Here is a 27,267-nt window from a genome sequence, read left to right as displayed (position 1 = left end):
GGATTAAGAAGTGAACAATGTCCCAATCAAGGACAAACAGCTCAACCAAAGAATCTCCAAGACCTCTCCCACCAACACTGACAGGGCAAGTCACTAGAATATAAACAGAGTAAATTCCACTCCTTACAAGCACTGATGGTGCTATTACCCTAATTTGTGTATTGAATGGTCTGCAAGAAAACAACCAAACTCTGATTTCAAATATTCCTTCGCTTGGAAATTTTTTTATTGTGCCCTCTTTTCCTCTGAAAAGAGGTCCAGCAGTCTACAGAACTGCTGTAATTGATAAGGCTGAGTGATCTAGGCAGTCACTTCAGGTCATCCAAAAGATGTCATGATAAACGAGGACTAACTTGACTACTTTGAAACCAGCATTGTTAAGGATTGTACACTTTGGACTCTGTGTGTGCCGGTTTGAGCCAATCCAATTAACAGAAATAATATATAAAGCATCCTTTGTTCTTGTTCATGGCAATTTCTATTTTTTACGGGGTCAGCAGTATCTCAAATAATCCATAGATTGTTGAGAGTATCTGTGATTTAAAGAAAAAAAAAGGTTGGTTTTTTTAAAAAAAAATGCTTTAGAAATTGAAGCAAATTCTAACTGGATTCTGGAATGTTTTTCCTGTGACAGATCAAAGCCATAAGGTTTAATTATTTTTTAACAGGTTCCCCCCCCCCCTTTAAGAAAAATGGGTTGTGAAGACAAAGGAAATGGATCCTATAGAATCACAACTTTTCAGCAAATTGTCTCTTCCTGTTGTGGTGCTATTCTAACATCCGTTTTGGGTAAGATCAAATATTAGAACCATTTAAACTTCCCTAAGTCTGCTTTTATAGTATCGTCAGAATGCTCAGGTGAAATTCAACTGTTGTCTAGAAAGTGGAGCTTAGGTTTTTCTTCACTTATTAAAGTTACTTAGCTAATTCTGTTTTTAATCAATTAACAATCTATTTATGGACATAAAAAAGCATTTTAACATGTTGGTTGTTTGATTGTCTTAGTGACACCTCTAGATGTTGTCAAAGTTCGACTACAGGTCCAAAGCAATCCATCCCTGAAAGGTAAACCCATCTTTTATGTAGTTGCAATGTTGATGGGAGATAAAATTTGATAATTTCTTCTCAAAGGTTCACGTTTATGAAATTGAGATTACTCTTTATGTCCATGTTAAAAATGTTATTTGCACTTGCTGATTATTTATAAGATGAACATACATTTTATTTGATGCTGGTTTGTGACATAAAGATATCATTTGATATGTTTTCTTTAGAAATTGCTAAGTCATCTTTTTTAATTATATAAAATGAATACATGAGATTATGATTACACCATTATATTTGCCTATGACACTCTCATGTAATATGAATAGAATAGAATAGAATAGAATAGAATAGAATAGAATAGAATAGAATAGAATAGAATTTTATTGGCCAAGTGTGATTGGACACACAAGGAATTTGTCTTAGTGCATATGCTCTCAGTGTACATAAAAGAAAAGATACGTTCATCAAGGTACAACATTGTAAGAATATTGTACGAACTTTATATATAGATAAGTATATAGTCCTCCAGTTTATGTTGCATTTCATAAACCCCTTTGCAACACTTAGGAGAAAAGATTTCTTGTTTACTTCTTTATCAGGAAAGTCTTTTTTGGATTCTGATGGTTTGACCGATCACATTTATCTTTATGAAAATGGAACTGGCAAACCCTGGAATAAGACATCTTCCCGTTTTACTGGCATGTTGGTAAGAAAAAATAAAATTTGAAATTTAATTAGATACCGTATTTTTTGGAGTTTAAGACGTACTTTCTCCCCCCTAAAAGAGGGTGAAAATTTGGGTGCATCTTATACACTGAATGTAGCCTTCCTCACCCGCCAGCCCCCACGCTTTTGGAGGCTACAAATGCAGCCTCCCAAACAGAAAGCCTTTCAAATTGCCTCCAAAAGGTCCGTTTGAGAGGCTGCCTTTGCAAAGAGAAGGCCTTTTGAAAATGGAGCTTTTGGAGGCTGCAAATACAGCCTCTCAAATGGAAAGCTTCTCAAGCAGATTTTTTTTCTTATTTTCTTCCCCCCAAAATAAGGTGTGTCTTATACTCCAGAGCGTTTTATACTCTGAAAAATATGGTAGTTTAATAGTATTTTAAGCTCAGGAGACACACATTTCATTGCATTATGATAATTTAAAATTAAATTTGCCCATTGCATTCACATTTTATAAGATTCTTCGTACAGCATTGTCCAACAATTGTGAATGAGAAGATTAATAGAAAGTAAGAAAATAGCAAATATGATTTATTAATTAATACCTGTTAATTTATTGTAAGCAGTAGGCTATGTATACATGATACCTGAGATATGTTCATATGACAGTCTAGTCAATAACATTGAAGCCTATCATGTTGTGCAAACCCAAATCTAAGTAGTAGTTTAATCATTCAGCATGATTGATTCAGGTCGTTTATGGTTTCTTGGTATGTTATAATCATACCTTAGGCAAGGAAGTAGCTGGGTGTCCTTGCAGGCAATCACTTTGTCTCAGCCTTATGAAAAAAGGCAGTGGCAATCCACTTTAGAAATGTGCAAGGAAACTGCATGGGCACACAAATGTAAATATAGTTACAAAGTGTTCTTAATATCATAGATTATTGATGTACTTTTTGTGCCTTGAAATTCATAATTCCATTCAGATAAAAGTTTCTGATCTTGGTGGAAAACATTTAACTCGTGGTTTATTGCTGGGGTCTCCAATCCCCGGTCCATGGACTGGCACTGGTCTGTAGCATGCCAGAAACCGGGTCGTGCAAACAAGCAAAGCCCCATTTGCAGGACGCAGGCAGCAGACAAAACCATGCCCCCTCTGGTCTGTGGAAAAACCCACTTCATGGAACTGGTCCCTCATGACCAAAAGATTAGGGGTGCTGGTTTATTACATCTTCTTAGTTCAATTTTGCATGATTTGATAGGAATGTTTCTTGATTTAAGAAGGAATGAAGTTTGATTATTTTTACTTTAAAGATCAATACATACCATATTTTTGGACTATAAGACGCACCTGACTATAAGATACACCTAAATTTAGAAGAGGAAATCAACAATAAAAAGTTTTTGGCTTCCGTGCACCCCATTTTTGGGCCTTTTTCCAGCCCATTTTCAAGGCTTTTTTCTGCCTATTTTCAAGGCTGTTTTTGCCCATTTTTGAAGCTTTTTTCAGCCCATTTTTGAGGCTTTTTTCAGGCCAATTTTTCTGGGGAAAATGGGAAAATGGGGAAAACAGGCTAAAAAAAGCCTTAAAAAATGGGCTGAAAAAAACCTTGAAAATGGGCTAACCTCCCCCCCCCCCGAAAATGGGTCCAAAAAAGCCCTGAAAATGGGGGTGTGGAGGCAAAAAATGGCCAGTGGGTGGGCGGTACTTCAGCAATATTTGGTCTAAAAGACGCACAGACATTTTCATCTCCTTTTGGGAAACAAAAAAGTGTGTCTTATAGTCTGAAAAATACGGTAGATATGAATATATATTTTATATAAAGTAACATTTTTCTAGGTGTAATATGTTTATAGATAAATTCTTCATACTTCAAATTACAATTTTTTTGATCAACACTGAAAGAGATGTTCATAGAAGAACATGCAGGTCCTACTTAAATTAGCAAGCCTGGTGAGGGTGATCAGCCTCTCAAACAGGGACTGTTGTGGAGGGCCAAACTATAGGGTATTGCTGCTCTGGGCCCTGCCCCCATGAGCCAGATAGGGACAACCAAAGGGCTAGACATTGCCTGTGGGTCCTAGAATGCCCTGGGCTATTTTCAAATGACACAAAATTAAGTGTGTTTGTTTGGGTATGGGTGTGTGAGTTTCGGAGTGCACAGACACAGATTCCATACACCCATAGTATGCCAGTTTGTTTGTTTTTTAAAAATTTAAACTATTAAATACATAGTGTTTGGTAGATAGTTCAAGAAATCTACAACCCATCATATCACTATTTTTCCTTCTTTTAGGATGCTTTTGCAAAAATTGTTCAAAGAGAGGGCGTGAAAGCATTGTGGAGTGGATTGCCACCCTCACTGTAAGTTATACGTTTTTTATTTTTTCTTCCTTTGGTTAATCTCTCACATTAAAATCAAACCTGAATAAAAATAGTTAAAATGAATTATGAAACTATCAATGCTGTTTAAGATTGACAGCAAAATTAGTAACAAAACAATTGAAAAGTAATTTTATTAATGTTTTTTCTATTACTGCCAACAGTTGCCTTAAGGTACAAAGTTAAGTAAACATAGGAATGTGTATTCTAATTAATCAAATTATGTATGTGTCTTGAGCTATATTAATTGGAGCAATTTTTATATGTTACTATATAAATCCTATTATATCCTATTCTCCTATCCCAGAAAAAATAGTAGAAAGAATACTTGGCCTGCATTTCCAAAAAATCAAAATAGTGTTAGAAATGTTTTTGTTTTCTTTTAACAGTTGAAAGTTAAAAGCAGTTATGTTGAGGAAGAGTTCAAATGGGTCAGTCTTAAAATCCTTGACATAAGACAGAAAAATGAAGAAAGTTATGATAGGAAAGGGAGGTAAAGATTGTAAAAAATAATTCCTTTGCTCTTCCAAAAACCCTCCCCCCAAATATTTCTGCTTTGACCAGCATGAACCAGCCTGATAACTCTTGGAAAACAGCAGTTCTTCTGCCACAGGAAATCTAATCAATTCTAAAATAAGCAAAATAGGAGATAGCTTAAAGGAAAAAAAATATTCATTTGATTTCTGTGTCTACCAGTCTCAACAAGTGACTGCAGTGTGTATAAAAAACTAAAAAAATACTGTAAATATATATTTACAATCTACCTCCTGCTACAGTTGGAGACGGGACAAAAGCTGTCCAGATTACTAATGTCAAGTGGTAGCCTCTTGGGGGAAGGGTGCACCATTGCCTCCTTGAGAAATGGCAGAACAACTTTCTCCCTCAAAGAATTATTAGCCACTATCACTAATCCTCTTTGATATCACCCAGACATTGCCAAACTAGCATATGCAAGAACTCAGGAATGCTTCCTTAGAAGTGGAACGTTAAAGACCTTGGACTTTTCATGTCAAATGATCTAAGTGCCAAAGCCCACTGTAACTACATAGCAAAAAAGGCTCTAAGAGTTGTAAACCTAATCTTGCGTAGCTTCTTTTCCAAAAACACTACACTACTAACCAGAACATATAAAACATTTGCTAGGCCAATTCTAGAATACAGCTCGCCTGTTTGGAACTTCACCACATCTCTGACATCAATACAATTGAACGTATCCAGAAATATTTTACAAGAAGAGTTCTCCATTCCTCTAAAAACAACAAAATACCTTATCCCACTAGACTTGAAATCCTAGGCTTAGAAAACTTGGAACTCCGTCACCTTCGACAAGACCTAAGTTTAACTCATAGAATCATTTATTGTAATGTCCTTCCTGTTAAAGACTACTTCAGCTTTAATTGCAATAATACAAGAGCAACCAACAGATTTAAACTTAATGTTAACCGCTTTAATCTAGATTGCAGAAAATATGACTTCTGTAACAGAATCATCAGTGCTTGGAATACTTTACCTGACTCTGTGGTCTCTTCCCATAATCCTAAAAGCTTTAACCAAAAACTTTCTACTATTGACCTCACCCCATTCCTAAGAGGACCATAAGGCGTGCATAAGCGCACAAACGTGCCTACCATTCCTGTCCTATTGTTTTCTTTTCTTCTTCATATATATATATGAAAAATATCCACCATCCTAAGAAACCCCAAAGACAAAATTGAGTTAGAAAATCAAGGAGTATATGAAATCCCATGCACCTGCCCCACCACATACATTGGACAAACCAACAGAAGAATAAGTGCACGCATTGAAGAACACAAGAACTCATTCAAAAGAGGAACCAACTTCTTCCCTGGTCCAACACTTTAAAGTCACAGGACATGATATTGACTTTAAAAGACCAGAACTATCGCCAAAACTGAACACTTTAACAACAGAATAATCAGAGAAGCCATTGAGATACGCCCACACAGCATGAACAAACGAGATGACACCTCCGCCTACCAGCCATTTGGAAACCGCCTTATTGACAAACGAGTCCCTAACACGAGGAATGACACCAGACCCACACTCACAAGGTCCACACAGGATGTCACCACCACATCCACCCAGAAAGCAGACCCAAACCCACACTGATCATGAAGCACGACCAAGGACCAGAAGCCAGACCGCAGCTGCAACATTAGCCATTTCAAACCCCTCCAATCCATTCATGCAGCAGACTGACACCCACTATGAAGATGTAGCACGACCACAAAGCCAAACAACAGCTATGCAGCTCACCAGCTCAAATCCCCTGCAGCACAGACTAGACTGAGCACAACCAAGCCCCCACCAACACAGGACACACCCCAGCCAATCAGAGCACAGAAAACCCCATCCAATCAGAGCACAGCCAAGCTCCCACCCAATCAGTTCAAACCCCACTAGCAGTTAAAAGGAAGAAACAGCTGCGATCACACATTGCTCCCAGAAGCACGAAGCTGAAGCCTGAAGATGACGAATGAGACTTGATGAAACGTCACCAAGACACTTCCAATTTTACACGGAGAAAACCCGAACAACCAAAGACCTATATATATATATATATATATATATATATATATATATATATATATATATATATATATATATATATATGCTTATACCTCTAATATTTACTCATATATATGTTTATAGATAAATTCTTCATACTTCAAATTACAATTTTTTTGATCAACACTGAAAGAGATGTTCATAGAAGAACATGCAGGTCCTACTTAAATTAGCAAGCCTGGTGAGGGTGATCAGCCTCTCAAACAGGGACTGTTGTGGAGGGCCAAACTATAGGGTATTGTTGCTCTGGGCCCTGCCCCCATGGGCCAGATAGGGACAACCAAAGGGCTAGACATTGCCTGTGGGTCCTAGAATGCCCTGGGCTATTTTCAAATGACACAAAATTAAGTGTGTTTGTTTGGGTATGGGTGTGTGAGTTTCGGAGTGCACAGACACAGATTCCATACACCCATAGTATGCCAGTTTGTTTTTTTTAAAAAAATTTAAACTATTAAATACATAGTGTTTGGTAGATAGTTCAAGAAATCTACAACCCATCATATCACTATTTTTCCTTCTTTTAGGATGCTTTTGCAAAAATTGTTCAAAGAGAGGGCGTGAAAGCATTGTGGAGTGGATTGCCACCCTCACTGTAAGTTATACGTTTTTTATTTTTTCTTCCTTTGGTTAATCTCTCACATTAAAATCAAACCTGAATAAAAATAGTTAAAATGAATTATGAAACTATAAATGCTGTTTAAGATTGACAGCAAAATTAGTAACAAAACAATTGAAAAGTAATTTTATTAATGTTTTTTCTATTACTGCCAACAGTTGCCTTAAGGTACAAAGTTAAGTAAACATAGGAATGTGTATTCTAATTAATCAAATTATGTATGTGTCTTGAGCTATATTAATTGGAGCAATTTTTTATATGTTACTATATAAATCCTATTATATCCTATTCTCCTATCCCAGAAAAAATAGTAGAAAGAATACTTGGCCTGCATTTCCAAAAAATCAAAATAGTGTTAGAAATGTTTTTGTTTTCTTTTAACAGTTGAAAGTTAAAAGCAGTTATGTTGAGGAAGAGTTCAAATGGGTCAGTCTTAAAATCCTTGACATAAGACAGAAAAATGAAGAAAGTTATGATAGGAAAGGGAGGTAAAGATTGTAAAAAATAATTCCTTTGCTCTTCCAAAAACCCTCCCCCCAAATATTTCTGCTTTGACCAGCATGAACCAGCCTGATAACTCTTGGAAAACAGCAGTTCTTCTGCCACAGGAAATCTAATCAATTCTAAAATAAGCAAAATAGGAGATAGCTTAAAGGAAAAAAAATATTCATTTGATTTCTGTGTCTACCAGTCTCAACAAGTGACTGCAGTGTGTATAAAAAACTAAAAAAATACTGTAAATATATATTTACAATCTACCTCCTGCTACAGTTGGAGACGGGACAAAAGCTGTCCAGATTACTAATGTCAAGTGGTAGCCTCTTGGGGGAAGGGTGCACCATTGCCTCCTTGAGAAATGGCAGAACAACTTTCTCCCTCAAAGAATTATTAGCCACTATCACTAATCCCTCTTTGATATCACCCAGACATTGCCAAACTAGCATATGCAAGAACTCAGGAATGCTTCCTTAGAAGTGGAACGTTAAAGACCTTGGACTTTTCATGTCAAATGATCTAAGTGCCAAAGCCCACTGTAACTACATAGCAAAAAAGGCTCTAAGAGTTGTAAACCTAATCTTGCGTAGCTTCTTTTCCAAAAACACTACACTACTAACCAGAACATATAAAACATTTGCTAGGCCAATTCTAGAATACAGCTCGCCTGTTTGGAACTTCACCACATCTCTGACATCAATACAATTGAACGTATCCAGAAATATTTTACAAGAAGAGTTCTCCATTCCTCTAAAAACAACAAAATACCTTATCCCACTAGACTTGAAATCCTAGGCTTAGAAAACTTGGAACTCCGTCACCTTCGACAAGACCTAAGTTTAACTCATAGAATCATTTATTGTAATGTCCTTCCTGTTAAAGACTACTTCAGCTTTAATTGCAATAATACAAGAGCAACCAACAGATTTAAACTTAATGTTAACCGCTTTAATCTAGATTGCAGAAAATATGACTTCTGTAACAGAATCATCAGTGCTTGGAATACTTTACCTGACTCTGTGGTCTCTTCCCATAATCCTAAAAGCTTTAACCAAAAACTTTCTACTATTGACCTCACCCGATTCCTAAGAGGACCATAAGGGGCGTGCATAAGCGCACAAACGTGCCTACCATTCCTGTCCTATTGTTTTTCTTTTCTTCTTCATATATATATATATGAAAAATATCCACCATCCTAAGAAACCCCAAAGACAAAATTGAGTTAGAAAATCAAGGAGTATATGAAATCCCATGCACCGCCTGCCCCACCACATACATTGGACAAACCAACAGAAGAATAAGTGCACGCATTGAAGAACACAAGAACTCATTCAAAAAAGAGGAACCAACTTCTTCCCTGGTCCAACACTTTAAAGTCACAGGACATGATATTGACTTTAAAAAGACCAGAACTATCGCCAAAACTGAACACTTTAACAACAGAATAATCAGAGAAGCCATTGAGATAGCCCCCCGCCCACACAGCATGAACAAACGAGATGACACCTCCCGCCTACCAGCCATTTGGAAACCCGCCCTTACTGACAAACGAGTCCCTAACACGAGGAATGACACCAGACCCACACTCACAAGGTCCACAGGATGTCACCATCGCACATCCACCCAGAAAGCAGACCCAAACCCACACTGATCATGAAGCACGACCAAGGACCAGAAGCCAGACCGCAGCTGCAACATTAGCCATTTCAAACCCCTCCAATCCATTCATGCAGCAGACTGACACCCACTATGAAGATGTAGCACGACAAAGCCAAACAACAGCTATGCAGCTCACCAGCTCAAATCCCCTGCAGCACAGACTAGACTGAGCACAACCAAGCCCCACCAACACAGGACACACCCCATCCAATCAGAGCACAGAAAACCCCATCCAATCAGAGCACAGCCAAGCTCCCACCCAATCAGTTCAAACCCCACTAGCAGTTAAAGGAAGAAACAGCTGCGATCACACATTGCTCCCAGAAGCAAGCTGAAGCCTGAAGATGAATGAGACTTGATATAACGTCGCCAAGACACTTCCAATTTTACACGGGAGAAAACCTGAACAACCAAAGACCTATATATATATATATATATATATATATATATATATATATATATATATATATATATATATATATATATGCTTATACCTCCTAATATTTACTCATATATATGTTTATATACTATATAATCTTTTTATATGATGTTGTGACAAAATAAATAGATGCAATGAAATCAAATTACCTCAAGATAACCTTGCAAGACTTAGCTTCATAGCCTCCACTATGCTATCCTAAACTGGAGTACAATTAATAGAACCAGTTTCTCTGCAGAGAGGGTTGACACAGAGAATTGGAGGCTCACTAGGGAGTGACCATGACAGGAAAGAAATGAGTATTTCCCTCAATTTCAGAACACACTGCTACCAAATCATGACTGTTCTTATGCATCATGCTCTGAATGACCTGGGACCAGCCTAGGACAATCATGATAGCCATGAACTCTCAAACTATCTCAGACTCCCATGCCCTGGGAAGACATTAGCCTGAGGAACTCCACTGCCAACATGGTTAGGCAGGGAGGCTGCTAATCAGCAAACAGCTAGTACAATTACAAAAGCCCCAAATGATCTCTCTTAGTGCCCAATTCAATAAATAGGATCTTGCACCCAGCAGTCTGAGGAGCAGTATTCTGAATGCCTCTGAAGTATCTCAGATGGCCACTACATCTCCCCTATCCTAGAGTCAGTGCCACTTATGGAACTTAGAAATGTTCTCATCCAGCCTTTGCAAACAATGAGAAATTACTTACGAGTAAAACACAACCTTTTTTTTAAAAAAATGGGCAGGAACAGTCTTTATTCACGTTGGATAGGCAAAATCATAAATAATTACTCACAATGAAAGTCTTTTCTCTTTATAAAATGGCACGAACAGTCTCTGTTCACATGAGAACTCAAAATAAAAAGTCCTTCAATGATTAAGCCAAGCAGAAACAGTCCCTGTTCACACCAACTGAGTCAAATGCACTATCTGTTGGTTCCCAGCAGGGAGACTCAGTTGGCACCTCAAACAGAGAGCAATTAGACCCAACAAACCTGGTTCTGGAAAAGAAATCCAATTTGATTGATGTACACTGAAAAACAAATAGTTGTCTGTGACAACAGGCCACTCCCAAACCCCTACTATTTATTTCCCAGCCAGGGAAGGGCTGGCTAGTGTCTATGATTTCTTTTCCCTGAGATCCAGCTTATTGCCTTCCATTGCTCTCCTCTCCTGTTCTCTCCTTTCTATGCATACGTGCATCTGGGATGGGCCCCATCTGTTCCTCTGCCTCATTCAACTCAGGCCCCAAAGACAGCTGCTTCTCCACCTGGGACGGAAAGATCCATCTCTGCATCTTCATCTGCTTCTGCTTCCCCATCAGAGCTTTCCAAAGGCTCTGAAGCTGGCCCAGACTCCCCCTTCCCCTTCTCCTTGTCTGACTCTGCTGCTAGCTCTGCTGGCATTTCTCCAATGCCTATGGATCCCCAGCCTCTTAACTATGAGAAAGGTGAGCAAAATCACAACCACAACATAAACTTTCCAACTTGATGACTAGTCCTATTCCAATAAATCTTTTCATTCAAGTCCTCCTGAGTCATAGTAACTATGGATTAAAGCATTTCACACGGATCATTATTCTCTACCATTAGTTCTCAGTCAGAGAAATGCAAAATGCCTATCTGATAATGTGGAGGAGGGAACTGCAGCCACAGAGCCCATCCAGTCCAATCCTGCTTTTGCTCCAGCAAAATTCCCCACCTCCAAGTTGCCACGATAAAAAAATGGGTGGTTTTCACACACATTTAGGCATCATTGTCCTCCTTGCCCTGCAGGAGAGACTCTTCTGCTAGCTGATAGCAGGAGCAGCCTTCGCTGGTGGCCTTCTTCCCATTGCAAGTTATGTGGGATATGCTTTCTGGCTACTTTCAAAAGCACTTTATTACTTTTTCATTATGTATATGTTAATCTCTTTTCTACTAACCATAATATACCATCATTCAGTCTTCTCTCACCAGATCACTTTTCATCTCTACCACATACTTGGACCCCCTTCACCCCTGCCCTCCAGCCACAGCCAATTGACAGCGAGCCTTTAGACTCAGCTGAACCTCTGCTGGCATTTCTCCAATGCCTATGGATCCCCAGCCCTCCATCTATGTTCCCCCACCCGTTATGAGTATTTCAGAGAGGGATCATTGTACTTCAGTGATTTGCCCCAAAGGACAAGCAGCCATGCCTCCCAGCAGGTGGCTGAAGAGTGGGAGTGAAGGGATTGGGAGTATGTGGCAGATGCAAAAAGTTCTAGATCCCACCAGATTGGTTAGGGCTAGATTTCACAATCCCAATCCCCAGCCCTCCATCTATGTTCCCCCACCCGTTATGAGTATTTCAGAGAGGGATCATTGTACTTCAGTGATTTGCCCCAAAGGACAAGCAGCCATGCCTCCCAGCAGGTGGCTGAAGAGTGGGAGTGAAGGGATTGGGAGTATGTGGCAGATGCAAAAAGTTCTAGACCCCACCAGATTGGTTAGGGCTAGATTTCACAATCCCAATCCCCCACCCCAGCTCTTAACTATGAGAAAGGTGAGCAAAATCACAACCACAACATAAACTTTCCAACTTGATGACTAGTCCTATTCCAATAAATCTTTTCATTCAAGTCCCTCCTGAGTCATAGTAACTATGGATTAAAGCATTTCACACGGATCATTATTCTCTACCATTAGTTCTCAGTCAGGAGAAATGCAAAATGCCTATCTGATAATGTGGAGGAGGGAACTGCAGCCACAGAGCCCATCCAGTCCAACCCTGCTTTTGCTCCAGCAAAATTCCCCACCTCCAAGTTGCCATGATAAAAAAATGGGTGGTTTTCACACACATTTAGGCATCATTGTCCTCCTTGCCCTGCAGGAGAGACTCTTCTGCTAGCTGATAGCAGGAGCAGCCTTTGCTGGTGGCCTTCTTCCCATTGCAAGTTATGTGGGATATGCTTTCTGGCTACTTTCAAAAGCACTTTATTACTTTTTCATTATGTATATGTTAATCTCTTTCGTTAATGTACATGATTCTCCTATACTGGGTAATAAAACATACAGCCATTCCTGTGTTTTGCTTATTTATTGGTAATAATTGTACCATTATTTGTTCTTCATACTGTATTGTGGGGCACAAACTGAAAAACAAACCAAAACTGTTGGCCTTTAGACTTCTTTGCTTTAAAGTGTTTACTTGAATAACTTAATAGAGGGAAACATCAGGATGGGTTCGACTTACCTTTACTACCGGTTCACAACGGGAGAGCGCGCGTGCGCTTCTGCCCCTTGATGATGTCGGGGCGGGTGGGTGGAGCCTCCCATCAGTTTACTACCGGTTCTATAGAACCGGACAGAACCAGGAGCAACCCACCACTGGGAAACATGCTCTCTAACATGTTTATATAAGTTGTTAAAGAGAAAATGGCATGTCTAAATATTTTACTCAGCACAGGAAGTATCCCTAAAGGGCCCATGATCTATATGTGTGTTAGCATCTTGACATGCAGTGTAACATGTGTCTTGTTCTGTGAATTATGGCCAAAGACCAACTCTAAAATGCTTATATTTTAGCTAGAAATTTGACAATTATTTGAGTAAAACTGAAATGATTAAGAAGCTGATTAAATGCTTATATTTCAATTTTAGAGCAGTTTCAGTTCCAACTACAGTAATTTATTTTACCTGCTATGATCAACTACGTGATGCCCTCGTTTATAAATTAGGAGATAATGTCTACATTCCACTTATTGCAGGTGCCATAGCCAGATGTGAGTTTACTAATCTGTAGTTTACAGTTAACTGTTTACTGTAGCAAATATTATATTAAAAATTAACTAGTATGATGATGTAACATAGCAAATATTCATTATGTGAAATAAATGAGTGTAATTAATTATTTCTCTTTTCTATGGTCAAGAAGTGTACATTCCTTAAACTAAGGATATTGCCTAATACATGTGTAATATTTTATGGTCTCTTAACTATGACTCAGAGTTAGGAGATACCTTTAGCACGAATAGTTTTTACTTCTATTCTGAATTCCTCCTTCTTTACCTTGTCTAAGAACACTGATTAAACTTAAATCTTAATGGTGAGCATGGTAAATATGTTGATGTAAGAGCTGAATATAGCATATATGCAAAATATATTTGCATATATGCAAATATTTCAAGACCTAAAGCAACAGCCTCCAAGCTTTTGGGCACAAGGGACCAGTTCCACGGAGGATGGTTTTATCACAGAACAGGGCGTGATTTCGTGCACTGCCTGGATCCTGCATATGGATAGATGGGACTTTGATCGCTTGCACGGCCTGTTTTCTCATGAGCTGTGGATCAGTCCCAGTCTGTGGTGTGGTGGTTGGAGACTCCCGGCCTAGAGAATTATTAACTAGCAGGGCAACAGGATGTGAATAGCAGTTTCTTAAAGGCCAGTTTCCATTGTACAGCCAAATTATACAGTTGTCATTGTAATATACAAGTTATGAATTGTATTTACTTGTTCAGGTATTTTCTTGTTTAAAGCACGTTTCATATATAATTGGAAGAAAGTCTCTGAAAGATGCATTCCAGTTTCCCACAATAGCTGTCATAAACCTTACTTGAAGTAAGGATTTTAATTTATTTGTAGTCCTAAGGCTACAATCCTAATTTGGACTGGAATTGCTATCACTAAAACAGTCTTTCCATCAGTCATTCCATCACTACAATAGTCGTTAAGGAAAAGATCACATAACCATGCTGTTTAGTGTTAGTTGAAATTTTGTTTGTAAGGCCAGGAATCTCCTGCTTCTTTCTTGCATAACTGTCTCTCCTTCAATTCTCCCCCCCCCCATTTCTGTTCCTTTGGCCCCCTTATATTCCACTGCTTTACACCTCCCTCAAGGATCCAGGCATGTAGGTTCTGTTGGCCCTGAGCTTGCCTCCATCTCTCACTGGAGACTGAAGGCTGGTTCTCCATGTTGTGATCGGCCAGCAGCCTGCGGAGCTGGCAACGGAGTCAGACAGCGATGAGGCTTTGGAAGAGCATTGACCAGTCCTGGAGGCTGGGGAAGGCCTGATGAGGGCTCTGCGTCGGAGACAGAGGTGGGGCCAGGGCCATTAAGGAGTGATGTGTGGACTCCAGACCCTCCAGAGCCTGACGGTAATGAGGCAGAGGAACAGGAGGAGCCTGTTCTTAATGCACGCTTGAGAAGAGCTGCCAGAAGGCAAGAGCAGCTCAAGCAAAGAGGATGACTCGGGAGTAGGGCCAAGAGATAAGGCTTAAAAGACCAGCAACGGCATTTGGACTCTTTGCCAGAAAACAACGTTGATAGTTTTTTCCTGTTGCATTTGTTTCGTATCGGTGTCTTCTGAACTTTTGCCAAGAAAGGCCTTTGGCAGTTTGCCTAATTGGACCAAGGTTGGTGATAGGACTGAGGAGTTGTGTTGGGAGGAATTTGCTTTAATTTAGTTGGACTATGCTGAGAATGAAGTAATTCTCAGCTGTTCTAATAAAGTTTGTTTTTACACTGACTGAGTTTCCTACTACCTACTTGGGCCTAGGTCACAACACTCCAGACTTCATCCAATAGAGGAAGTTGAGGGATAAGGACTTCCTGGAGGTGCAATTCATATTCTGCAACTTGCATTTTGGAAAGTAGCACTTCCAACAGGAGGACAAGGGCTTCCCAGAAGTGCAATGTGTATTCTACAGCTCAATTGAAGCATTCCTGAAGAACTGGCCTATGGGCTTCAGTGAAGGTTGGAGGCAAGCCCAGTGCCAATAGAATCTTATATGTCTGGATCCTGCAATACATGGTGGAGTGTAAGCGGCCAAAAGTGATATTTTTATGAAAATGTGATATTTTAAGTTTTCCTTAACAATCAGTTACAGATAATTGTTGGTTGTGCTGTCTAGAGCAATGTTAATAATAATTCCAGTAGGTTATATACAATTATACCTGACTTGTGTGTGGTATAAAATGGCTCTCAGGGCTATATGTGATTCATGTTGGAGCCTATAGGCAAATGGATGAATGAACAGATTTGTTAAGGATCCCTGTGGAAGGAAGAATCTTTATTTTCATCTTCCTAAAATTCTGCTATGGTAGCTCTACAAAGGAGATGCAGTGATCTGAAGCTTAGTAATCAAGGAGAGAAAGAGAAGCCTCATAGCCATGCACTGACTTTGGGGCTATAAACCTGATACGTAAGGTATCAGGTGCAGCCCATTATGCAAAGTGAAATGAGGACAAATTGTAAGAGTAATAAAGAATAATCTATAAAATTAAAAATAAAGAGACTTAGAAAACACAAAACCCTATTCGACACTGTTCCTTTGACTATGACCTCTTACTAATTGAAATCTTAAATATAGTAGTTAGCTAGTCAGGCTCAATTCATGAAGTTTTCAAGATAAGGAGCCAGCCCTTTAATTTTATCTGCTGATAGAATTAATTTATTAAAGGATTCCTTGGGTTACAACTGCAGTTGGAATAGGATTGCCATTCCAAAGTGATGCAGATGTTTCTTAGTAGCAATATTTCGGCAGTCCCAGTTGCCAATGTAAGTCTAAGACATGTAGCTTGTTAAGCAGGAAATGGCAAATGTTCCAGCTAAGGGGCATGAAAATACCGCAGCAGGATGGGGAGCCCTAGGAGGAACAGTGCAGACTGCATGTGAGTTGGGGGAGGACTTGGGAAGGTCAGCACAGGTAATGCATGTGTTGGAGAAGTCTGGGGGAGGACTGCTACAGTATGTGTTCAAGAAGGCCGGGGCTAGATGGCACATGGGGCACATATGCAGGAAAGTCAGAGATTGGATCACATGGCAGGATTTGCATGCAGGAAGACCAGAATCTTACCAGCATGACTTGCAACCTTCCTTGACAACTTTCATATTGACTTTGCTTGTGGGAAGCCAGCAAGGAATGTGGCAAATGACAATCGCATGACTGCAAGATGCTATAACCATTCTGAATGTGACCCAGTTTCAAAGTACCTGCATCGTGTAGTGACCCAGTTTCAAAGTACCTGCACCATGGGGATGCCGCAATGTCTGGAACTTTGAGAACCAGTCATACTCGTTTAGCATAGTCACAATTTTGAATGATCACTGAATGAGTGGTCAGTAAGAAAAAAGGGCTACCTGTAGTTTGTAAGTTTTGTGCTTTGCTTCTGAATATCAGAAAAGAAAAGGTGAACCATTCTTACTGCCTGAAACCAATGTTAAAGAGTCAGGTTTGGGACCATGCATCTTTTAGAGGTTCTTCAGATTGTTACTTCCTTTCTGATATTAGCGATTGGGATGCAGAACATCTTGAGAATTTGGTTTGTAAAATTAGTGTGTTTCAATCTATCCATAGTATTAAATTGTTTGTCAAATAGTATTTGTAAAAAAAATTGGTTATTAAAAACAAAATTGAAAACTTATTAATTCCACGTATGAGGAAAAGAGAGGACCATGAAAATTTACATTTAGAGCATTTCATTCTCATCACAATAAATCTGGGTTAATGAAGCACTCACTTAATTTAGAATCAATCTGAACAATAATAAGGTTGGAATCTTGAGTTTTTTACATGAAACTTGAATTAATAATTTATTAAATGTATATGATACCTGACTCATAACAATTCTGGAATGAATTATACTGTTGAATCAATAATATATTATATAGTGAAATGCTTAATGCATAAAAATAATAGATATGGGCATATATACCAAAGCAAATGTCTTGCAGAAAAATGTTTGTAAATTTTGAGCACTGTGTTTCTTTCTGTCTCAAATTTAGTATGTTCTGCTACTATAATAAGTCCAATTGAAATGATTAGAACAAGAATACAGTCTGGACGATTGACTTACACACAGCTGCTTGCTCGCATCAGTACAGGTGTGACCCAAAATGGCTGGATTTCACTCTGGAAAGGATGCGGTCCCACTATACTTAGAGATGTGCCATTCTCAGGTATGACTTCATTCAGAAATACATATTTTTATATGTACGGCTTCTTCAAGCTCTCTTCTACTGAGGATTTTAGGGTTCACAAGATACAAGTTTTAAAAATACAGTTGTGTTTTACAAGTATAAAATATGTGCATATCATAGCTACATGATACATCTTTCAAATTTACTTTCCTCAGTTAATAGAATACAACTCTGTTTTTATAATGTTTTAGATGGTGATTTTGGCTTTATACCAGTATTTTTTTCTTCAGATATTAACCAAATCATCTTGCCCTTTAGTTTTTGACAGAATTCAGTGGAACCATAGCTATCCTAGCTATTATTAAAACAAAGAAAAGTTAAGCTTTTCAGTAGTTGACAAAGGAAGAGTATTGGACATTGATAGATGCTAATATTTCTATTATTATTTGCAATTATCTGGAATTAAAATAATGCTCAGATGAAAAAACTTTTTTTATGCTACTGTTTGTAATTGGATTCACACATCATCTTAAGTGTGGTTTTCTCAATATGCTTTATTACATAGATCATAGTTGGTTACATTCACGCATCATATTCAGCCAAAATTAAAATTAAATAAATAGTTTTATGTGTTAGCACAGTATCTGAACCTTATTTGTATCGATGTTCATGCTTCATAGAAACTTCATTCCCAAACAGGTAAGTCAGCAATAGCAATAGCACTTAGACTGATATACTGCTTTGCAGTGCTTTATAGCCCTCTCTAAGCAGTTACACAGTCAGCATATTGCCTCTAGCAATCTGGGTACTCACTTTATCAACCTTGGAAGGATGGGTCATGGCCCCATCAGAACCCAGTTTGGAAGAGGAGGAGTCGAAACCAAGGCCTTCTGATGGTGATGGCACATCTCCCTTGGAATTTTTGGAAAGTCCAGGGGCTGAGGACTATGTTGTCCCAGACCCCTCCGGCATTAGGGGAAGTGGTCAACTGGATGGAGAGCTGCCTGCCCTTACAGATACAGGGGAGGATCAGCTTCTGACAAGTAGTGAAGCTCCCACTCAATCCAAGAGCACAGAGAGCAGAGCATAGGCAAGCTCAGAGAAAGACTGTGCCATTCCTCCTCACAAGGAACACCTGAGTGGATTGACTTAAAGAGAAGTTGTAGGAAGTTAGTCTTTGCCAGGAACAATTGTTTGTTTTGGCGTACATTCCCCTGACTTTGACTCATGCCTTTTGCCTTGCTAGCCTTGAGGTCTGCCTTTTGCCTTTTGCTTTGTCTTTGCTTTGAGGACTGCCTTTTGTCTTGACTTTGCCTCATGGATTTGCTTAACTGGGTAGACTGGATTTGGGATCCTGGACCTTGCTCTGTGATCATGATCTTACTCTGTGGACTTTCTTTGTTTTATATATAGGCTATTGTTTAGGGGACTGAGGGTGGCTGCCTTTAGGGTAGCATGGGTGGAGCCTTACCTGTCGTTGGAGGGCCATTTGTTGGAATATTTACTTAGAGCAGTAAAGGACTCCCCACAGGCCTGCCTTTCTTTGACAATCTGGATCATAACAGGATGGACAGCTAAGTCAGCCTTGAGTCGGTCAGGATCAAACTCTTGGCTGTGGAATACAGTTAGGCTGCAATACTGCATTCTAACCGCTATGCCACCACAGTGCATGCTCAAATAGGCAACTGATTATAGCTTTGTTATTAGATGAAAGATGATGATAGATAGATAGATAGTGATAGATAGATAGATAGATAGATAGATAGATAGATAGATAGATAGATAGATAGATAATGTATTTATTTATTTATTTATTTATTATTTATATAATAATTATATAATTATTTATTATAATGTATGTCAAGATACAACATATTTTTCTTTGTGAACATGTAATAATTTAATTATTTGTTCAGAGCTAATCTTATATGGTACGGGTATAACCATTTGTTCAGTAACCATTTGAAGGTATGATGGCATTGAATGAATAGTACTTATGCCTGATTATTGAAGTTATGGATATTGCAACATCCCTGCAGTCACATGGTCAAAATTCACATACTTGACAGCCTGCCCACATTTACATTGCAAATTGCACTTCAACTGCCCATCACCACCTACTGTATCTCTCCCACCATCACCACCTTTGCCACTATTATATCACTCCAGCTGCCCTTCATCATCTTTTTCCTCTGGCTGCTGCTGAGGTTGCCAGGGCCTTTGTGAGTGCAGCCAGGTTAGGGATGACTGCTGCCAGGGTAGGCGTCATGCAAGCATTTAAAAATTTCTGTTGCACTTCAGATTTCTAAAATTAGCACATAAGAAATCAATCAATTGCAATTTCAAGCTTTTTAATGTTTCACTGTTTGATCCCATAGCACTCTACTGGTACAATTATGAATATTTCAAGATGAACTTATGCAAAAAATCAAGTTTGCATGAGCCAACATTTTTTATCATCTTCTCATCAGGAGCAGCAGCTGGTTCTGTAAGCCAAATTTCTGTTGCTAATAGTTCATGTAAGAAAACATAAGCATATTAAGCACTCATAAATTTGTGAAATATTTGGTCATTTTAGTCTTATTTGAAATTAATGATGTTGATTGAACAAAATAAATTAAAAAATACGTGTAATAAAATTAGGTGAAGTTTAAAAATATTTACTTCTTTGAAATAGTGATCAGTAAGAAGGAACTCATCTGCTTTGGGGATGCAACTAGATGATAAACCAGATGCTCAACCAAGGGAAGCAGAAGTTGGAGATTTACACTTTTGAGCTTTGGTGCTGGAGAAAACTTCTGAAAATATGGATAGCCAAGAAAACAAAGAAAACATAAAATAGATCACTCCATAAAATATAGATTAAACTTCACTTAAGATGCAAACCACCAGGCACAAATTATGTTTTGGACAAATGCTAAGACTTAATACTGGAAAAGGTGGAAGAAAAAAAACAGATGACAAGCCTCAGCAAGATGGACAGGCTCTTATTACAAACACAATGGATATACTACTAGAAGTCTAAAGGACCAGGTTAGGAACAGCTCATGTTGGAGGAAGACTGTTTGATCACCAAGAGTCAATACTGATTTGATGGCACATAATTATAACCAGAATACTATATGCATGGATAGGATAAGAGAATCAATGGAATGCAATTAAAAAGTTTAATTTTTAGGAATTTTTTTCTTAGGAAGTCAGTTATCGTGTCAGGCTTTTCTTTCCTAGGCTAAATGTACAGTACTTAGTGCTTTCAGTCATTTTGGAAAAAAAATTCTTCAAAAGTCTTTACCATCCTGATTGTCTTTTAGATTATAAATGTTCTTCCTTAAGTGTGTTGTCCAGTATTCTAGGTGTCACCTGATCAATACTAAATATAAATGAAGAATGGCTTCGCTGAATTTTAATATTGTACTTCTGTTGATGTAGAGTAGGAGTGCATTTACTTTGTTTTTGATTGCTTTTTGCAGCCTGTAATTCATAGTTGAATCATGTTGAACTTGTCCCCCACTAAAACACAGATACTTTTCCATGTACTGCTGCCCAATACCATCTTTCCCATCCCATACTAGGAAGACTTTTGATCCTTCCAGAATTTTTATATGTGGAAAACACAGCATCTTTATGTTGACTATATTTCTCATCATAATACTTTTTAAATCATCTGTTGAAAGTGAAAGGTCTAAAACTAAGCAAAGATATTTTCAAGATTGACATGTACACTTTTGGTATGATTATTCAGTATGTTTGACATCCAACTAATAGTAGCATTGTCAAGTTCACATTTTGCCATCTTATTTATCAAGATTTAATGGTAGATTTATTAAATATTTTGTGAAGTTAAACTACTATATGTGTAATGCATTCTTGATTAGCTAAACTGATCACACTGACAAAAAGAACATCTGCCCAGCTGTCTTTAATCAATGTTTAATTTAATGAAATGTTGTAAAAATAACTAGCTATTGAATGGGTTATTACATTATAAGAACCCCATCACTATTCTTTGTAAATATATGCACAAAGCAGAGATTGATTACAAAAATGTTGCTTATGTATATTGTTTTTTATAAAGTGTTCTTGAAACTACTACAATACGAGTAGTAACTTTTTTGTTTTAATGAACAGTTACAACTTGCTAAAATTTTCATGTTTTACTCCAGCTAGATTTTCTCAGTAGGAATAAGTTCCTGCTTTAGAATAGAATCAATATTTGGTATTTGATTTCAATTGTCTGTCCAGTTAGTATATTAAATGTTAAAAGTTTATTCCAGTACAATTAGAAAAAGGCTGAACAAGTATGGTTTATTTGGAAGGGTTGCCGAGAGAATGCTTCTTCTCTCTAAAAAAGAATATGGCAGCACTGCTTATGTTTGCAAAGTTATATCTGAATAAATCACAAGACTTCTGGAACAGTGTATTTGGACAGATGAGACCAAAGTAGTGATGTTTAGCCATAACACATAGTGCCACGTTTGGTGAAAAGCAAACCCAGCGTATCAGCACAAACATTGCATACCAACTTTCAAACATAGTGGTGGAGGAGTAATGATTTGGACTTGTTTTGCAGGACCCTGGACACCTTTCAGTCCTTGAACCAACCATAAACTCCTCTGTATACCAAAGTATTCTAGAATCAAATCTGAGGCCATCTGTCTGACACCTAAGTTACGCCAACATTGGGTCATGCAACAGGACAATGATCCCAAGTACACTGGCAAATCTACAATAGAATGACCGGGGGGGGGGGGGGAATCAATAGCCTAGTCAAAATTCCAGACCTCAATCCAATTGAAATACTGTGGTGGGACCTTGAGAGCTGTGGATAAACAAATGCCTACAGAACTGAAACAGTTTTGTAAAGAACAGTGAATCATAATTCCTGCACAACGATGTGAGAGACTGATAGGTTATGCAGAAAATAATTACTTCAATTTATTGCTGATAAAGCTGGTTCTACAAACTATTGAATCATAAGGTGTAGTTTTTCACACTTCTCCATTCTGGGGTTCTTTTTGTAAAATAAATGATGACGTGGTGTAATATGTCATGTGTTGTTGTTTATCTGAAGTTGTATTTACCTATTTTTAAGACCTGCAAAGGACCAGATGATTTTTACTATGTTCTGATACGTAAAACCATAGAATTAAAAAAGGGTGTAGTTTCTTTTTCATATGACTGTACATATTTTTTCTTTCTTCTTCCCTTTTTCATTTTTATATCCCCCTTTTTTCTTCTGTTTATTTTTTTTTTGTAGTTTGTATCATTATTTTCTTCATTTATACTTAATAAATTTTTAAAAATAGAAATGCATATTTTAATAATATAATGTTAATTCTGATAAACATTTAAATTACAGTATTGAAAGTTACACTATTTGCATTTTGGCCATTTAACATTTAAAAGTATTTTTCCTTGTAGATTGCAGCTACATTAACTTTACCATTTGATGTAATAAAAACACATCGACAGACTGAGCTTTGGGAACTTGATAGTACACAATGTAAGTTTTTTAAAGATTCAGAAGTATTCTAGTTCTGTAATGTCTTCCTATTTTAGTATACACAAAATCCTATTTGGGGCTTATGGCTTTTATTATTGATGTGTTTATAATATCAAGAATTGAATATGTTCAATCCTAGAGTACTTGGAATCTGCATAATAGTGCAGACAGTGTTACCTCTATAAGGAGGAAAATAATATTCAGAAAATATTAAATTACATTATATATTTTGGACACATTCTTAAAAACCTGATGCCATATTAGCAAAGGACTTTTTCTTGTTTATAACATAGAACTAAAAACACAATGATTTTATTACAAATACTACTGTGTGAAATGTACTTCTAAAAGTTAGTATAATGCCTTCCAACTAAAAGGAATATGCATTCTGATTATAAGGAATATACTGTATTTTTCATTCCTTAAGATGCACCAGACATTAAGACACACCTAGGTTTAGAGGAGGAAAACAAGACAAAAAAATATCAGGTGGAGCCTGAGAGGACCACAGATAGGTGTCCTCTCATGTGCCAGCTATGCCTATTGACTCCTACACTGCGGAAAAGTGATAGAAGAGGCGGGCAATACAAAGACAGAAGAGGCAGGGTTCAGCACTGTAAAAGGACCCCGCTGCCACAGCCCGGCTGCTATTCACCAAAAGACCGGCACCGTTTCCACACACTTTTTTTGGGGGGGAGTATGTCTTATGGAGCAAAAATATGGCAGTAAGATGCTTTTGTATTACAGCTTTTTTGTGTGTCATTATAAGTGGAGTTATTTTAAATCTTACTTTTGTTAAAAACTTCCTAATAGTTAAAAGACAAGAAATGTTCAGAACAGATTCTTACTGTATCCCATCTGAAAATAGTCTCTCAAGATTAATGTTATTATCATACAGTGGGTAAAACAAAATTGACATTAAATTATACTAAAAAAGTGTAGAAAAATGAGATGTGTTTTCTTTTACTCAGCTCCACAGAAGAAAACTAGATCAATATGGGAAGTAATGAAGAGAATTGTGATTGAAAATGGATTTACTGGATTATTTACTGGTAAATTTTTGTTTGCTGTTGACTGTAAAATATTTTATTTCTAGATATTGCACATATAGCAATATTGAAGTTTTTACTGCATAATCTAAGAAAGCTTTACTACACTGCAGATTTCCCTATAAACTCTTTTGCCAATTTTGAAAAATAAAACTCCAAAATAAATAAAATCTTAGGGATAAACTCAATTAGTTTGGAAATATTTATTACCATCTTTGATGGAAGATTGCTAAAAGGGCCATATAAGAAATTGATACATTAAGTATATTAAAAAGTAGAATAAAACAATTTTGACACATTAATATAGCCATATGTTTAAAAGTCTATATCAGCTTGAGGTGGAATCAAAGGTGACTATTTAACAAAAAATAGCTTATATTCCAAAACGTGTAAACTAATTTGGTATTGACCAAGGAAATTAAATTCCTTTAAAATTCTCATAGAATCTGATTAATTTCTTAATCAAATTACTAAGTATTTTTTTATGTGCTACCATTAGATACTTACACAAAATATTTTCTTGTAGTTAATGGCTCAAAACGAATGAATGTCATAAAGATTGCTAATACCAGGGGTTTTTTAGAGTTGCCATTAATGTGTACATTTGTGTTTGTGTTGATCTAGTGGTTAAGGTATCAGACTTAAAATAGAAGACCATGAGTTCAAGTTTCACCAAAGTTATGAAAGCCAGCTGGGTGACTTTGGGCTCTCTTTCCCAATCTGTATAACAGTGTTGTTGTGGGAAAAATAGGAGAAAAGTGTGCTATTTGTAAAAATAATTAATGCAGGATACAAATAAATATAAATAAATAAAATCAAACAGTAATTTGACTAACATCCCAATTATACATAATTTATTCTCAAGTGTGTTTTATTACAGGTGTGAGTAACCACATTGTTAGCTTGTATGTTGCATTAAGTTATCATACAGATCCAACTTAAATATTTCTTTGGAAATGTAAAAAAGCAGGCAGTGGTTTTATAGACAGAGTATATTGTTTTGAAAGTTTTTTTTTTCAATATCTAGTTTTTTGTGATACCTCATTTTTCAATACCTATAATTTTTCTTTCTCACAGGTATTATTCCAAGACTGACAAAAATTGCTCCTGCTTGTGCCATAATGATCAGCACATATGAATATGGGAAAACTTTCTTTCGTAGATTAAATAAAGACAAAGATATGAAGAACTATTAACGTTGTTTCTGTAAAATTGAAATGTCAGTTCTTAGTATGCATAAAGGTCCACAGAAGCTGTATTTTATTACATAGTTTTTATTCCACATATGCATCCATGCCTCTACCAACATTATGTTCAGAATTATTCCCTGTATGTTTGATATCCAAAAAAACTCTGTCATGCTTCAAACATAAAATATAGTTAATCTTGCATAAACATATGGGAGAGAAAAGATTGAAATAAGCATGTTTCTGCAAAAGAAGTGAGTACATAAACTTTAAAGCAATTTTCAGATACATAAAGTGGTACTTCAGTATTTGACTGCTCCGAAAGTTGTAGAATTTGGTACTTGATACATTTTATACAAAAATGTTGTCTTGGTACTTGTCATTCGTTTGGTACTCAATGCACAAGCTAGAACTTGTTGATATTAGCTGCCTTATGACTCATTGCCCTTTCCAGCCAAAACAAAGGGTCACGTGTTAACTCTGGCCCTAGGCACATCCTCTTGCACTCTTAGTTTCTGTGGTCATTTTGTGTATTTTTGTGCTTTTCTTCTAATCATGGGTCCTAAGTAAAAGAAGAGTAATAGCATTGAGCAGAAAAGAAAATTGCTTCCCACCACCAATGAGCAAAAAAAGAGGAAAAGAAATAACAGACAAATATGACAGCAGCATTCACATTACTGATTTTGCTAGGGAATACAATGGGCCTAGAACAATATCATTAAGAATAAAGAAGTGTTCCCAAACACTTGAAAGAAAAATCGCTGTTAACTTGGGTGAACAAAAACAAGAAGCAGTAGGTGACATTGTGTTAGAAGGCATGATATGTTAAAAAGTGAATCTGTTGCATGATGATCTTTTGAAAAACTGGCACCAAGTGGTGAAAATGTTGAAGTTTTTAAGGCCAGCCATGGTTGGTTTGATAATTTTGAAAAGAGGACTGGCATCCATAATGTTGTGAGGCATGACAAGGCAGTGAGTGCTAATAAAAAGGCCGCTGATGAATTCACCTGTGAATTTCATACAGGCTGTTGGTAGAACGTACCTCACAAAAGAAGAGAAGGCATTACCAGGTCATAAACCAGTGAAGGACATCCTATTATTTTGTGGGAATGCTAGTGGGGTCTTAAAAATCAAGCCTCTATTACATCTATCATAGTGAAAATCTGCAAGTTTTCAAGAAGCATAATATTAAAAAGGAAACTCCATGTGATGTGGAGAACAAACAGCAAAGCTTGGGTCATGAGGCAATTTTTCACCAAGTGGATAAATGAAGTGTTTAGTCCCACTGTGAAAAAATATTTGCTGGAGAAAGATTTTCTTCTGAAAGCTCTCCTACTAATGGACAACGCACATACCCACCCTTCAGGGCTGGAGTATGACTTACTGGAGTTCAGCTTTATCACTAAGATTCTTGCCCCTCATACTCTCGCCCAGCCTATGGACTAGCAGGTCATTTCAAACTTCAAAAAGTTTTACTCCAAGGTGTTTTTCAGAGGTGTTCTGAAATCATCTCTGACACTCAGTTGACCCTCACAGAATTCTGAAAGAAGCATTTCAATATCCTACACTGCCTTAACTTTACTGTTAAGGCCTGGAACAAGGTCTCTTATAGGACAATGAATTCAGCGTGGAAGAATTTGTGGCCAGAAACTGACTCAGAGAAACTTTGAATGGTTTGAGGCTGACCCTAAGCCTGTCAGTAGAAAGGGTACCATTATGCCTGATATTTTATCTTTGAGCAAATC

The 27,267-nt window shown here is 37.4% G+C and overlaps 1 protein-coding gene across 1 annotated transcript; it reads left to right on the top strand.

Annotated features, from left to right (window-relative positions):
- The first annotated feature begins 692 nt into the window (after positions 1–692).
- Positions 693–25,531, top strand: SLC25A40 (solute carrier family 25 member 40). The gene is made up of 10 exons (XM_058181998.1): positions 693–789; positions 1,006–1,065; positions 1,647–1,753; positions 4,008–4,075; positions 13,522–13,643; positions 17,649–17,822; positions 20,162–20,271; positions 23,205–23,286; positions 24,258–24,338; positions 25,413–25,531. The coding sequence occupies exons 1-10, from the start codon at positions 693–695 to the stop codon at positions 25,529–25,531; spliced, it is 1,020 nt and encodes a 339-aa protein (XP_058037981.1).
- The last annotated feature ends 1,736 nt before the right edge of the window (positions 25,532–27,267 follow it).

Source organism: Ahaetulla prasina, chromosome 4 (assembly GCF_028640845.1).
Source record: "Ahaetulla prasina isolate Xishuangbanna chromosome 4, ASM2864084v1, whole genome shotgun sequence".
Lineage (NCBI taxonomy): Eukaryota > Metazoa > Chordata > Lepidosauria > Squamata > Colubridae > Ahaetulla > Ahaetulla prasina.
The sequence above is the reverse complement of the archived record's forward strand: the minus strand, read 5'-3'. Positions and strand labels throughout refer to the sequence as shown.

Excerpts from the sequence above, each read along its gene's own strand:
- SLC25A40 (XM_058181998.1), top strand. The coding sequence starts at position 693 with ATGGGTTGTGAAGACAAAGGAAATGGATCCTATAGAATCACAACTTTT. Across the intron at positions 13,644-17,648 it reads TGCAGGTGCCATAGCCAGAT|TATGTTCTGCTACTATAATA; the intron begins GTGAGTTTACTA and ends TCTCAAATTTAG. Across the intron at positions 24,339-25,412 it reads ATTTACTGGATTATTTACTG|GTATTATTCCAAGACTGACA; the intron begins GTAAATTTTTGT and ends TCTTTCTCACAG.